The sequence below is a fragment of the Carcharodon carcharias genome, chromosome 3, assembly GCF_017639515.1.
Source record: "Carcharodon carcharias isolate sCarCar2 chromosome 3, sCarCar2.pri, whole genome shotgun sequence".
In the NCBI taxonomy this organism is placed as follows: domain Eukaryota; kingdom Metazoa; phylum Chordata; class Chondrichthyes; order Lamniformes; family Lamnidae; genus Carcharodon; species Carcharodon carcharias.
This window is the reverse complement of record NC_054469.1, coordinates 108,587,090-108,603,384: the sequence shown is the minus strand read 5'-3', so window position 1 is coordinate 108,603,384 and position 16,295 is coordinate 108,587,090. Positions and strand designations below refer to the sequence as shown.

The following is a 16,295-nucleotide window of genomic DNA, read 5'->3' as shown; positions in this document are numbered from 1 at the left end:
TTTGTAGCTGTATCAGCCTTTGCTTTCATGCACTGCCATTGCCACTGGCCTTTTCTGTCACATATTTTGCATTATTGATGGAAAGCTGGGCATTTCCTTGGTACATGCAGAAGGCCACATCTTCCACATGATTTACTAGGTTTGGGTGTTCTAATAAGTGCATCAACAATCAAGGTTGTGCTTCGGACTTGCAAGATCTCTTGGCCTGCGAAGATCATTTCATGCTTACACACATCCTTGAGTATTTCTTCGATAATATACATTTTCGGCTTGTCTAGAAGAACTTTCTGGAGTTCTCCCATGGAAGAGGTTGTGATATCCGACTAAACAACTCTGTCCGATAGCTCTGTATCTGAAAAATCACAATACATACCCTTTTCTCTGCATCTGTTGACCAAGTGGTCTCTGGATTCTGTAGGCTGTTGTTGAAATGACATGAACTCTCGTTGATGAATACAGAAGTTCAACCTGATACTGAATCAGTCTTCCAATGTAGTCTATATCTTTTGGGGATCCTTTAGCTTTTCTGCTGTTAATCTTGATGTGTTTAGCCTGTGTCAACCTTCATTCCCAATTGCAAGGTGAATATTTATGGCTTGCTTATCTGGTTCAGACACACCTGAATCAAGAATCCATAGCTCTGTACGCTATTTAAATATTTTGAATTTGGACAGTATGTCAGCTGCATCCTGATTCAAAATGGGGAATTTTGCGGGCATTTTGACAACATTCCTTTTACCTTCCTCCTTGTTTTATTCAATTTATTGGTCAGCAACTTCTGAAGCCACCCGTTATAATCACAACCTCCTCTGGCCAATTTTTTTGATCGTTTTGTTTGTTATCTTTTGTTTGACTAACCCCTTGCCTGCTATCAACCTGCCCCACACCCTGGTCACTCATCAGTAGATGAAAAAGAAAGAATAAATTAATGTTCCAGGTAAACATCCTTAATCAGGATCAGGTTAGAAATTACTACAAATCCACTGAAGAATCAAGTCAACCTACAAAGCTATTGTGAAAATGGGCTCAGAAAGCCAAACCTATACTGAAATATATTTTAAATCCTTCCTGACCAGTTCAACAAACTTTAGTACTCCAAATGTCCACTTACTGAGAGTGTGGGTTTTTGTTTATGCAAGATCAATGTCTGTTCTCTACTGGAGTACAATGATTATGTAGAGCCCCAGGAACAAGTCATCCATCCTACAATGAGTTGTGTCACTGGTATAGTTCATTCAGTGAGTTTGTGTCTTCTATTTCTTCTATACAATTAGGCCACCTTGCCCATCTGCTCACACTCTCACTGAAAAAATACTCAGCAATGCCTACCTGTCCAATACTGAATGTCAGAAAACTATTTTCAGCTGACTATCATCAAGTCATTGCTGAATACTCATTTTTTTTTAAAAGTCTCTTTCCCTTCTTTGCAGCACAAGTTTTTCATGACTGGTCTTTAATGAGACCTTAACAAAAACAATCTTTTCTCTTTTGCTAATTTCCAATACTTTATTTTTAAGTAGAAACAATGTTCTGAGCAGCAGTGAACCTGGTGGAATAATTTCCTGGCATGTTTATTCCAATATTGTGCCTATTATCGTGTGAAAATTAAGAAATGAAATATGGCCCAGAGTTATTGGCAAATTATCTCTGAATTATTGGTAAATTATATGCCTGCAGACAATGGGTGGAATCAGGTCCCTCCCCGATGGCGGGCTTGGTGGCAGGGGGCCATTTAATCAGATGGGATGATGGCAGATGTGGACCTCGCCACCTTCCTGCCTTCTCGATTAAGTCTGTGGCAGGAAGGTCTGTGGATGGCCTGCCTGCCTCTCCACCAATAAAGGCCCTTAAGTGGGAACTTCATAAGCCTCATCCTGGTATTAACCCAGTAGTGGATGTTGAGGGGTGCGGGAGCTTACCATGTGGCAAGCACAACAAGCAAATGCTGGTATATTTGCTTGCAGGCTCCCAGGAGGGAGTTCCTCACACTTTGCCTTATCAAGGGATTTGGAAAGGGGCCTGCTGAAAGGCACCACTTTCCCTTCCCAGCTCTTGCTGCTGACCCCCTCTACACTTTCCCCACAACCCCCGCCCTATGATCCTTCCTTCCACCTTCACTCACCTGTGCTTGAGTCCCTCCTCAATCTGAGGCCTTGGATAGGCGTAGTACTGATAGCAGCCACAGCCTCCCTCTTGGCGCTGATGATTACAGAAGAGCTGCTGGCCTCTCTCTCTCGGTGGGCAGTACTTATAACCCCAGTGTTCTCGAAGTTGGGGAAAGGCCCGCTGCTGCCTTATTAAGTGCCTGAGTGGCACAAGGCGTGGTGGACCTTCCCAAAAAGAGGTGACATGGGGCACTTGCCAGCTCCCCAGCCAGCGGCCGAGACCCTGAGACCTCTACAGGATTCTGCCCAAGGTGTCTTGTATATCTAATACGTTTACAAATGAGAACAAGCAATACTTCAAATTCATTACGGACAGGATCCTAAATGGAGATGAGGCTGCAGTCAAAAAGCACATATATGGTCACCATTCATTTACACCTCAAGCTCTGTTCCCTGCTATGTAACATGAGGAATGTTATCAACATCTGTTCCACATTGTTTGAACTATAATCTGTTTTTTTTTTAAACAAAAAACAGGCTATATTACTGCTGTCTTTAACAAAATGATTTGTTCAATCAGCAATATCTTTCCCATATCGCATTTAAGCTTTCTTTTTGGCGAGTTCATAAAACAATTTGACAAGCAATAATTCAAATCATTTCAAGCTGATGTGAACTTTTTGGTGGACTGCTGCAACTGCTGTTTGCATATATGCACCAGACAGGAGGATCCAGCCATCAGCTGACTTGACTGGGTCTTGAAGTGGACCTTTTCACTAATGGTTTCAATATGAAACGAAGATATATCAATGTATCTGTTCTATATAAACATAATTAATAACACTCAAGTATGAATTTGGAACCTTTTGAGCATTGAATCCCTTTGCTGACTTATATTGATTAAATATCCTAAAAAATGTCTTCCTTTAGAAATAATTCTTACGCTATGAAAACTAAAAGCCTTTTTTCTATATTCTTTGCAGAGAACTGCTGCAATAAATCACTCTCGAAGGTTTATCCCTAATCTTCTCTGTACGCTGAATAGAAAATGTTGTGTTTGAATGGACTTATGTTAAAAACAAGGTTGTGCTGTCTCTACAGGTGGGATGTAAAGTGCTGCACTTCTTCCTACAATACATGCTGGGCTGCAATTACTTTTGGATGCTTTGTGAAGGGATCTACCTGCACACACTCATCGTGGTGGCAGTGTTCGCTGAGGAACAACATTTGCACTGGTATTATCTTCTAGGCTGGGGTATGTATTACATCAGACGAGCAAGAGTATGGTTCTCTTTTTCCTATTTTTGAAATCAAGGGGCAAATGAACTATTTTTGCCAAGATTACATTATTAGGAATCGACTTGCAGAGACATTTTGATGTGCCTTATATCATATATGCATGTAAATATGAAGAGTGTGGCAGAAAAATTGGACTCCACAATGCTCATAGCTTCAGCAGCACAAAAATGTGCCAAACACCATCTTGGTGAGGATTTTAGCATCAGTGTTAGCACTGTGTGCAGGAAGTATGCAGGGTAGGTAGATTTTGACATTGATCAGCATGTAGCGCTGTTTTGACAATAGCAATGCCATGTTCAAACACTGCGGATGCTGGAAATCTGAAGTGGCCATTTTCAACCTTGTCACTTGAGCTAATGCCCTCTCAAACGCGCACAGTCAAATCTGTGCTCAGCAGCAGGAAGTTGGTGAAGTTTGCAGAGAGAGATGCTGCACGCAGAGAAGGTTCTCACTTCAAGGGTTCTGTTCAGACTACTTGTTCCCAGTCATGGGTGCTGTAGTTACCATCGACCCTGGAGCTGCAATATGAGAAGCAGATGGAGCAGAAGCATCAAATAAAAAGACAATCTACTCACAGAGGGAGTGGGAGAGGGAGAAAGGCTTCCAGGAGGCCTTATCCACTCATGGTCTTCTGGGACCATTTTCCCTACTTCCACCTAAGCAATAACAGCGTGTGTATCATCTGTGCTTTATGAAGGAGGTGCTCACAAAACTCTTCCATCTCTTGCAACCATATCTGCAGGCCCAGAGCAAAATGCTTCCAGAAATTCAGTAGCCCTGAATTTCTTCATGTCAGGATCCTTCCAGAAGCAGGTGGCATCTCCAAGTAACAACTCCAAGATCCCTATCCTCTGTTGCATTAGAAAGGTGTCAGTCTTTCAATGAGGAGAGTTCACTGTGCTCTCTCTGAACAGAGAGAAGCAGGGGCAATGTACATGTGGCTTTGCCAGAAAAGCGGATTTTTCAGGGAGCCATCAACTGTATACATGTAGCTTTCCGGGTGCCGCATCTCAGTGCTGAAACGTTCCAAAACAACAAAGGATACTGCGCACTCAACATGGAGTTGGTGTGCAACTGCACTCTGCACATCATGTTGGTGAGTGCTAGCTATCCTAGCAGCTATCACAATGAGGTAATTTTGTATCAGCCTGCTGTTCCTTCAATGTCTGAGCCAATACGTTTAACCAGAGAGTGGCTGGATTCTGCTCTGCAACTCAACAACATGTTGAGAGCCATACTGCCACATGAGACATCATGGAGAAGACCAGTGGAGTGCTGAAGCAATGATTCTGCTTCCTGGACTGGTCTGGAGGGACCCTCCAGTACTCACAGGATGTGGCCTGATTTGAGGTGGTCTTCTGTATCCTCCACAACTTAGCCATCAGGAGGTCACATCCATTACTACTAGGAATACAACAAGCAGCTCAGGAACAGGAAAGAATCACGAGGTAAAAAAGGATAAGGAAGAGAAGGAGCAGGAAAGGGAAAAAGAAGTGGAGCAGGAAAAAGGGAGGAGACAATCAACCCATTCCCTTTCTGGATGAGCTGTCCATGAGCACCTCATTCAACTGAGGTTCCACTGAACGCAACCCCAAATCCCCATTGTATAGCAGTCACACAGCTTACCAATCCTCTGCCATGGAGCATCTCTTGGCCAAAATGCTGAAATAAATGCCACCATAAAACAATTATTCCAAACCAACTTAATCAAACAAACCTTCCAATATTCCATTAAAAAACACTCTTAGTGCCTGTTTTGTGGGAACCTTTGCCTGTCCTAGTGCTCCAAAGCAGCTGTAATAATCCAATGTGTAACATACCTTTCAGACAAATGTTGTAATGTAAGATCACAGGATCTTGATACCCAATAGCAGAGTAGCACGGGCTACCTCTGTAGTCAGTAGTCTTGAGTTAGAGTCTGAAGAGTAAAGACAGAGTTTTGCATTGTAAGCACACAAGGGTAGCTGCTGAGTTCCTTTTGTAAATAAATAGAATGTGTTTCTTCTAAGAACGGTCTACTGATCTTCTCTGTCTTGGTACCAGCTCGGTCACCCCGAAACAAGTGTGCAGCCCGGATCCTTTTGCCCCAAAAAACCAGGGCACCGGATCAAACAAACTGGCAATGAGAGTAAAAAGCAAGAAAAGGCAGGGAGAGGTAAAAAGCAAGAAAGAACAAAGAAAATCAGAAGAACCGAAATCGGGCTGCAGCACACATGGCAGTTGTAAGTAAAGAAAAATATCCTTCCTGATCATTGAAGCAATCCCCTCAGAGCATTCTGCAATTTGGAAGAGTGGAGCCTTTCGATCCAACCTCTGACGACTGATCTCAATATGTTCATCGCCTCACGTTCTTCTTCCAGGCGAATGACACTGCAAGGGAGGAGAAGAAGCACGTGATCCCCTTACCCACATGTGGGAGTAGGACATATGGATTAATTCAAAACTTGTTGGCACCCAGTGCTCCAAACTTGAAAAGTTTTAATGACTTAGTGAACCTCGTAAAAAATCATTACCAGCCCAAGTCTTCAGTAACGATGCAACGCTTTAAATGTTGCTTGTTATGTAGCAGGTCTGAAACAATTAACTGAATATTGCGAGTTTGGTACATCTATCAATGATATGCTTAGAGGTCATTTGGTGTGCGGTATAAAGGAAGATGTGATTCAGAAAAGATTACTGTCTGAAACAAATTTAGATTTTCAGAAAGCATTGGAAGGTGCAGTGTGAGACTTGAAAGCCATACAAGGAGGGTAAAATGGCACGGTCCTCCACATTGGGCAGGGGACCTCAGCCAAAAAAGGGCACGAAAGTGCAAAGCTTTACTCAGAAGTGGGAAGCAGCCACCACAGCAGACAAATTAAAAGAGATAACTTAGCAGCAAAAACATGGCATCATGGTAAGAGATGGAAGCAGATAACCTTGTAATGAATCACAGTTTAAAATGATTGAATGTTTTTTTCTGATATCGAAATGGACACCTCATGAGACAATGTAAAGATAGAATCAGGCAAACTTTCAGACAAAAGCAAAAATCCAATGAGATTAGCAGCATTGAAAAGCCTGAGATAATAGATTCAGATATTTATTCATTACATAATTTAAAGGTAGGAAGAACAGAGCCTTTCTATGTAACAATGAGAGTGAATGAGAGGTCCTTCAGAAAGGAGGTGGATTCTGGCACAGCCACTATGGTGATAGGTGAATACCTGAATCATGGGGAACAAGAACTAAATTTGGAAGAAACTGATGCCAAATTGAAAACATATATGGGAGAAGACATACAAGTCAAGGGCATTTGTAAAGTCACAGTATACTACGGTGGTCAAACAGTAAAATTATCCTTGTTGGTAGTAGCAGGCAATGGACTTAGTCTCCTCAGATGAAACTGGCTGAAAGAAATTAAATTGGAACAGACGGAAATCTTTCAACAGAGAACTAATGGGCTTTCAGAGCTACTATGAAAATATGCCTTGGGTTTCAAGGATGGACTTGGAAAGATTGAGGGGCTACAAGCAAAAAACTCATGTAGGTCCAGAGGCAACAGCAAGATTCATGAAGGCAAGCCCATTAACCTATGCAATGCAGGAAAAGGTAGATGCTGAACTGGACAGATTATAAGAACTTGGAATGATACAACCAGTGCAGTTTTCAGAGTGGGCAGCACCAAATGTACCTGTTCTCAAACCTGACTGAAGCATTCAAATTTATGGAGACTACAAATTAACAGCCAATAAAGTGGCTAAGTTGGACAGACACCCCACACTAAAAATTAAAGACTTGTACACTGAACTGGCAGGTGGAACTTCCTACATGAAGCTTGAAAAGAGTCATGCTTATCAACATTTGGAATTAGAGAAGGCCTCCTGGAAGTTTGTCACCATTAATACACACAAAGTATTGTACCAATACACTCGTTTGCACCATATTCCAAAGAACCACGGAAAGTTTACTACAGGGGCTGCCCCACACTGTAGTTCATTTGGATGATGTTCTCATGACTGGACTCACTGAAAAGCAACATTTGATGAACTTGGAAGAAGTTTTGAAATATTTTTCGCAGGTTGGAGCGTGGTTGAAAAAGGAAAAATACACATTCCAAGTGAAAGAGTTAATTTACCTAGGTCACAAAGTAGATTCGCGAGGCCTTCATCCAGTTGAAGAAAAAGTGAAAGCCATTAGAGAAGCATCAATGCCAAAGAATACATCTGAACTGCAATCATTCTTGGGGATGATCAATTACTATGGACCCTTCTTGCCTAATTTGCTGACAGAACTGGCACCATTGTATTACCTCCTCAAGAAAAAACAGAGATGATCATAGCAAACACCACAAGAAGAAGCTTTCAGAAAAATGAAACAGTTGTTACAATCATCAATGCTTCTAGTACATTTTGATCCACAAAAAGAGTTGATATTAACGTGTGACACATCTCCCTCTGGAGTGGGAGCAGTGGTTTCCCATCGATTGGATGATGGATCAGAACGACCTATAAAATATGTATCGAGAACACCCAATACTGCAGAAAAAGCGTACTCTCAAATAGAAAAAGAAGGCCTGGCAATCATTTTCAGTGTTAAGAAGTTTCATCAGTATGTACATGGTCATTATTTTTCTATCGTATTGGATCACAAGCCATTATTGGGATTATTCAGCAAAGACAAGTCTATATGCCCTGTAGCCTCAGCAAGAGTACAAAAACGAGCACTGGTCTTCGCAGCATATGAGTATACTTTCATTCATAGATCCAGAAGTCAAATTGCAAATGCAGATACACTCAGTTGTTTGCTCCTGCAAGTAAAAGATAAGGCTGTTCCAATTCCTCAAGAATTCACATTATTATTGAACTTCCTGGACTTATCACCGATATGTGCTAGACAGATTAAAGATTGGACAAATTGAGGCCCAATCTTATCCAAAGTGCAAGATCAAGTTCTTTATGATTGGTCACAACAAAAAGAATCTAATTAAATGAAACCCCATTTCCAGAGAAGATACCAAATAACCAGCCAGGAAGGTATCTTATTGTGGGGAGCACAAGTGATTGATCTTCCAAAAGGACAAAAGCCATTGTTATCTGAAATTCACAGTGCATATCCCAGAATTTCCAAAATGAAGGCTAAAACATGCAGCTTTTTATGGTGGCCTGGGATGAATGGAGAAATAGAAAACTTAGTAAGAAGTTGCATGCAGTTTCAGCAAATTCAAGAATTACCTGCAACTGCTCCGTCACATGCCTTCCAGTGCCCAAAAAGGCCATGGGTACGAGAACACATCGACTATGTGGGACCTTTTAGGGGAACAATGGGCAGAATTTTCCCTTGTCGGGGGGAGGAAGTTCAAGAGCAGGTGCTTGGAGATGCACCTTCGATCTGGGTCCCCGATCGGGGGCACGCCGCCATTTTATGTTGACGGGCCAATTAAGGCCCGCCCAGCGTGACGTCCGCAAGGAAGCATTAAGTGCTCCCTGTGCGAGCAGGAGGGGGGGATGAATTCCCTGAACCGAGAGTGCGCTCTCTTGCGCATGTGCACGAAAGAGCGCACTCACCTCCCTGAGGCTCAGTGCTGCCTCAGGGAGATCGGCTACACATCAAAATATATTGAAAACAGAGGAAAAAAAATTCCCTGACATGTCCATCAGTGTCAGTTTCACTTTTATTAAAAATTTATAAACATATATAAAACCTCATCCCGCCCGTGGATGAGGTTTCAGTCTTTTTCCAATGCCCATCAGGGCTCCCGGCCTGCCCGCCAAGCCTTAAGGTTGGATGGGCAGGTCCACTAAATACATTAATGACTTTGTCAATGGCCTCAATAGGCCGTTGTCAGGTTGGCAGGCACACAGCTGATTCGGCTGAGCCCCCGCTGACCTGAAAATTGAAATGGGGCGGGGTGACATTGGGAGTTCCACCTGACATCATTCGGCGTCATTTTACATATTGGCAAGCCCCCCCGCCCCCCAGCTCGCTGACTGGGAAATCCTGACCAATGTTTCTACTTACCGTAGATGCACACTCAAAATGGATGAACATATATGAAGTGAGGCCACTGACATTTTCTGCTACAATAGACAAGCTACGACAAAATTTCACAATCAACAGACTACCTGAAGTGCTCATATCAGACAATGGAACAGTATTCACGAGTGCTGAATTTCACCAATCTATAAGCATCAATGGTATTGCTCATTTGAGAATTTCACCATACCACCCTTCTTCAAATGGATTGACCGAGAGAGCAGTTCAGATGTTCAAAGCTGGTATGAAGAAATTGTCTGGAGATTCTATAGTGACTAAATTAGCATGTTTTCTTTTCCGTTATACAACCACCCCTAATACGACAACAGGTGTCACACCTGCAGTATCGTTGATGAAGCACCATCTCCGATCGAGACTGAGCCTAATTATGCCAAACTTGGAAGGGAAGGTGGGAAGCAGGCAGGGAAGTCAGAAAATTGGACATAACTGCCACAGTCATGACAGGACGTTTAACCTAGGAGAGGAAGTATTTGTGAAAAAGTTTAGAGAAGGATCAGCATGGTTGTTTGGTGAAATAAGTGCAGTAACGTGTCCTCTTTCCTACCACATGAAAGTGGAAGATCAAGTAATAAGGAGACATGTGGATCACATAGGAAGGAGAGATACAAAATACCCAGAAATGATTCCACCAGTGTTCGTGACTGAATTAACATCTCCTGTTGAAAGAACTCAACTAAGTCCAGATGTGTCTGAAGGGCCGACTTACCTGAAAGAGTTGAAGAAACAGATTTGCAGGTACCTACTGAAGAACCAGATGCTCAGACAACATCAGAAGCTGTAGAGCTGAGATGTTCTACACACATAAGGAAAACCCCAGAAAGACTGACTTTGTAAATTATTGATCTGTGTGAATAATTTGATATTTTGAAAAGAATTATAAAATGTATTTCTGAGTAACGGGGGAGGGATGTAGTAATCTGATGCGCAATATATCTTTAAGACAAATGTTGTAAGATCACATGATCTTGATACCCAATAGCAGAGTAGCGCAGGCTACCTCTGTGGTCAGTAGTCTTGAGTTAGAGTCTGAAGAATAAAGGCAGAGTTTTGAGTTGTAAGCACACAAGGGTAGCTGCTGCACTCCCTTTTGTAAATAAATAGAATGTGTTACTTATAAGAACAGTCTACTGATCTTCTTTGTCTTGGTACCAACTTGGTCACCCCAAAACAAGCATGTAACCTGGATCCTTTTGCCCCAACAAACCATGGCACTGGATCCAACAGCAGCGCTATCCCAGTGGTTGCATCTTTGGTTACAGTGGTGGATGCTGCTGATTTTCGGTAGGGGGAGATTGCAGATAGCCCAGCAGGACAACCTCCAGCAGTTCTGTACCTAGAAGGATTGGCTTCAGACTGCACCATTTCACAACAGGCAACAACAGGGGCACTGATGGATTGATACAGGTGAAAGCACAAAGGCTGTCATCCTGAGAGAGAATACTAGGTTCATGCTAGACAAAGCCACTACCAATCCTCAGGGAAATATCTCAGTAATCTGAGTAATTTGCTGGAGCACAGATTGTGGGATTGTTGTGAGACCTTGAAAGCTCCTTTAAGCACTGGTATGCACAGACGTGTTGGCAGCAATCTGTGTCTCATGGCAACAAGCTGGGTTTGCATGGCAATGAGTTAAGATTTCATGATCTAAGCTTTGAGCTTCCACTGCAGCAATCAAATGTTGGGTGACTTATATTTGAGCTGCAATAGAAGCTGAGAAAACAGCCATCAGATCCTACATCATGGTTGGATCTACAAGTGTTCTCATGGAATTGGTCACCACTTTCATGCTAGAAAAGATGGGCTCCAAAGCCCTATGCCAAATTGGAGCCGACTCCTTTGTGACAACTAGCTTTCTGGCAGGCCCATCGATGCAACAAGCATTTCATTCTGGATTCCCATCAGCTTTTTCTGTAGGCCACCCCATCAAAGTCCTCATCTAGTCCTCTGTAGCGGAACTTGTATGCAACCTCATCCTCTGGGTAGCTGACATTCTTCCTCCTGCCCTGGCCACAATCCACTCGTGCCCATTGATTCATCACATGCAGCTCCTGCCTCAATGCTACCCTCTAAAGTATGCACAGTGCCAATATCTGAGCTAGTGTGAGAGCAAGTGACTGTTTATTGTACATCAATTTCCATTGTTCCTCTTGGACTTTAGGCTCCACAGCAGTTCCTGACCAGGAGGCAGTAGCTGAAAGAAGAAAGACAGAAGGGTAAGGATGGAGTAATGGGAGGGGGAGCAAGCAAGAGATACATGCTAACACATCAGAAGAGATTGTGGGATGAGGGGAAGTGGGATCTGAGAAGGTGGATTAAGTAGAAATATACCATTGTCCTTATGATTTCAGCCTCAGCGCTGGCTACGGCTTCAGTAGTAGCCGCACCAATAAAGGCCACCCTCCTTGGGGCTGAGGGTATGCAGGTACGCTTGTCCCTGCTACTGCTGCTTCTGATTATAGACCATCTTGTTCTGAGAGAGGGTAGTGTGTCAGTGAGTGTGCAATGTGTTTGGGTGATGAGCCTGTCAAAGTTGAATACCTGGTAACGTTTGCAAGCTATGAGATACAGGTGTGAGGTTTGAGGCAGTGCTAAGCATGTGTGGCTGAGGTGAAGCAATGAATGTGAGGTATGAGTCATAAGTGATGGAGACTGTTAGAAGGTGAGTGAAGAGGGTATAATGAATAGAGCAGTGTGTGAGGCTAGGTTCATTGGTAAGGATATGGTATGTGCATTTGCTTTCACTAACCTTGACTACTTGTGTGCACCCATTTAACTTTTTGTGATGCTGCATCCAGGTCTGCAGAGCTAGGCTGTTGGCATCAACCATGATGGCAATCTACTCCCACTGTCTTTGAAGTATCAGTTTGGAGGACTTCCTGGCCCCTGAGAGGAGAGAGCCTCTCTTTTCCTGACCATCTCATGCAGCTGCATCAGAGAACCCTGGGTCCCTGCATTATTTCCATCCCTCATCACCTGTTGCAGCTAAACTGCATTTCACCTTTAAGGGGTATAGGGTGGCTTGAAGTAGTGAAGTCTAGCTTTAAAGGTTATAGTGTTCAGTTATGTGTGTCTGATTAGTTAAACCTGGGTGTAGTAACTGAGAAACAGAAACTATTCATGGGATGTGGACATCACTGGCCAGGCCAGCATTTGGTACCCTTGTTGTGGGTCTGGAGTCACATGTAGGCCATGCCAAGTGAGGACAGCAGATTTCCTCCCCTAAAGGTCATTAGTGAAACAGATGGATTTTTACAACAATGGTTTCATGATCATCATCATTAGTTCCAGAATCATTTAATTCCAGATTTTTAATTGAATTTAAATCCCTGTGACAGGATTTGAACCTGAGTCCTCAGAACATTATCCTGCATCAATGGATTACTAGTCCAGTGGCAATACCACTACGTCACTGCCTCCCCATCCTACATATACATAGAATTTGGTTTGTCATTTGTGCATATCTCCAAGACATAAACCATAACAGTGCTAGCCTTGCATGTGCATAAATGTTGGTTTTTAAGCTGCTATCATTTAAATCAACAGGCAGCACAAAGTTTGCAAGCTGTCTGCAGTGCCTTGAGCAGACATGAGTTAATCACACATTGTAAACTCTGTGCTTGTTTTCTCGCCTTATCCAATATTTGCCCCATCTCTTTAAATCAGTTATTATCCATCAGCTGAGGATTTATTGCAAAGATGATGAGATACCCCCTGGCATTTAAAAGAAAAAGGGGCCCACAATTTATGGTCAAAACCTCAGGGCGGAATTTTTTATTCCAGAGACTAAGTGCAGTGCCAGACGGGGAAGTCGACGTGATTCTCACTAGGCGATGGGCTGAGTTTCTGTGCCACATCAGCTGCTTTTCAGCTCCTTATTTATGCATTAATGAGCAGCTTGCCGTATCTCATGATGGGGCAGGCTGGGATTCGTCCGCCCCACTGTTACCTCATGAGTCGAAGGTCTGGCTGCCAGTGTAAATGGCACCCGCACACAGACTCACTCTCTGCAGCCCAGGATTTGTTGTGGCAAAGACAAAAATTTCCCCTAGAAGAGACAAACCCTCTGCTCTCAGGTTTGGTGACAGGTGCCAGGAGGGACTCCTCCAGGCAGTCCAGGACCAGTGGGAGACCCTCTATCCCAGAGATGGCAGCAGAAGGTCCACCAGCCTCACCATGACTTGAGAGGAAGTCGCCACGGAGTTCAGCAATTGTGGATCCCTGAAGAAGCCCGCCGTGTAGTGCCGTAAAAGGATAAATTATCTCATCCACTCCGTCAGGGTAGGTCAACCTTCTCCTCACTCCCAACTCTCACTCTCACAAGGCACTCACAGGGTTACAGTCCACAGAAATCTCACACACTACCCGCAGAAGGGACATTGTCACTGATTGCCTTACACACACTTTAACATCATCAGGTCCTATGACATCCTGTCACATCTTCAGCCCTTACGGTGGACCACTCAGCACACACAGCAGGCATGCGTGCTTATGATCTGCTCTTGCATCCATGGTGCTCACTGTCTATCCATCTGTCTTCATGCAGAACAAGATTGCCCAGAACAAGAGGAAGAGATCCCAGCCTAGAAGGGGGATGCCAGTATTGAGGCCACTCACCCACTTCGAGAAGCAGATGGCAGAGCTGGCCAGCGAGGAGAGGGACAGTCCCTACGCCGAAGGCGAGATTGGCATCTCCCAACAAGGCAGTGAGGGTCCATCACAGTAGACCAATCACTGCGTTCAACTGCATCCTCCACCAGCGCATAAACACACACCACAATGGGACCTAGTTCTGGAGCAGGCTTGGGGTCACTATGTGGGGAGCACAGCACAGAAACAGCTCCAAAGAAGGCGGAGGCAATGACAGCCATTCTGACACTCAGAGGACTGCTGGATGCCAAAACTCTACTGAGTCCAAATCCGATGACAAGCCTCTGAAATCGGCCCTCAGAGAAGTGTTGGAGCTCCAAAGACAGGCAGGGGAACAGCTAGATGGCATTTCACCTTTAAGAGGTGTAGGCTGGCTTGAACTAGTGCAGGCTCTCTTTAAATGTTGCTTGTAGTGTTCAGTTTTTCAATAGTTCGGTGTTTGGTTATGTGTGTCTGGTATCTGTTCACCAGATTAGAATGAAGGATGGAGGAACTCTTTCATGTTCTGTCTGATGTCATGGCTCCGGAATGCGACTGTATCAAGGTCACCATTGAAAGGGTGGCATCTGCCTTGGAGACCCTGGTCCATCAGTTTCTGCTGGATATGCTCTTGGACCTGCGCACCATTACTGTAGCAATGAGTGGGATCCATCAGTGGCTAGACAGAGGGTGACAAGACAGCTTGACCTCCCTCCAAGTGCCCCTTCTCCTCAAGGAGTCAGGGAGGGGCCCTTGGGCACTGAAAGTGAGGAGGAGCCTCAGCCAGACACCCTGGGGTCCTCTATACAGGACACTCCAAGGGTGTCCAGCCACTCCAAATCCCCTCTATCTGTTGCCCCATCAACTGGTAAGGCCAAATGGGGTGCCCCCGCTCTACAGCAGGAAACCCTTATCAGGCCAGGGTGCTCCAGGCTTCAAGCCTCCAGAGGATGTCCGCCAAGGCCCTCTCAGACAATGGGACGTAGCATTTAGCAGGCTGCCTCCACCTCTGCTGCGTATGTTGGGCATACACCTAGATGTAGCGTTAGGATTAGACAATTAAGATGTACTGAGAGCACAATGGTGGCATGGGTGTTCAGCCACTGTATGCACTTTGCACATCTCTAAATATATTTTCTTTTTCTGTCTCAAAGTCTCAACTACTGAATGGTTCTTCCATGTGATGCAATGTTCCCAGCACATCCAAGTGTAACAGATGACCCGCCCCACCTCCTCAAGTAGATCCCATCGTGTCCTTTAGATCTGTGGTGTCTTACTAAATCTCAGTTCAGTAACCTTTATGTCCATAGAAGCGACATGAACAAAGCCAGGCGCTCTATCAACATGATGGTTGGGCAATTCTTTTGTAGGACTTGTGTCTGAGGATCACATAATATGGCCTCATAGATTTTGGAGTTTGGTTCATTATCCTGATGCTGCTGCAGTGAAACCTGTTCTCTGTGGATGTTATAGGTTTTAAAGGTGAGCCACATTGGAGTGATTCAACCAGGTGCATTTTCAATGGCCTCCACATAATGACTGTCAGGTTTGGGTGTGGGTTACAGTTTAAGTAATCGTTGGGGACCTTAGCCTTTCATGGCGGCCTGTAGTGTTAACTCCTGACCGCATTTACGTCCAAACATTACCCCTATAATAGTTCCTGCTCACCACCTGCATGATGCAGAGCAATGAGCCTAGTTAGCACTTGGTGACTCCTGAAATGTCTGCCCGACGGCCACGACTATGTGATGTTATAGGTGTGTGTCTAGCCTCATGATGCCGGCCAATTACGTGTGAGGATGCTGTTTGCACCTGAAGGTCAGGCTAGCGTAGCTAAACATAATCTCTGTGCTAGTTCTCAGAAGGGCAATCGACGTGGTTCTCTGATCGTGACAGTGTCAACAGCCTCCTAGACTTCCTCGTGCTTATCTCAACCTGCTAGAATGAAAATGTGGAGTACTGTAATGGGATGAGAACGAAGCTCCAGGACGTCTGTTGTGTGGTCTTTAGTAGAAATGAAGTTACTAAGTAATCCTTAAATGCTGTGTTGAGACTGACTGGGCCACCTCTCTGCCAGATTCCATGCAATACTGGACATGAACTTGGGAAACTCCTGGCGAAGGCTGGGTCATGAGTGCTTCTCAAAGACGTGACGATGGTCCTGCCGAAGCTCTCTCTGTGCACACAAGGTAACCTGATTCACAGACTCGCATCCATAATTGTCAGTGA

The 16,295-nt window shown here is 44.2% G+C and overlaps 1 protein-coding gene across 1 annotated transcript in view; it reads left to right on the top strand.

Moving 5' to 3' along the window:
• Nucleotides 1–16,295, top strand: part of calcr (calcitonin receptor) — a 403,965-nt gene that overhangs the window by 314,654 nt on the left and 73,016 nt on the right. The window contains exon 11 of the mRNA XM_041184474.1: nucleotides 3,207–3,360. Within this exon, the coding sequence (XP_041040408.1) occupies nucleotides 3,207–3,360 (154 nt within the window). The remainder of the gene's footprint in view (nucleotides 1–3,206; nucleotides 3,361–16,295) is intronic.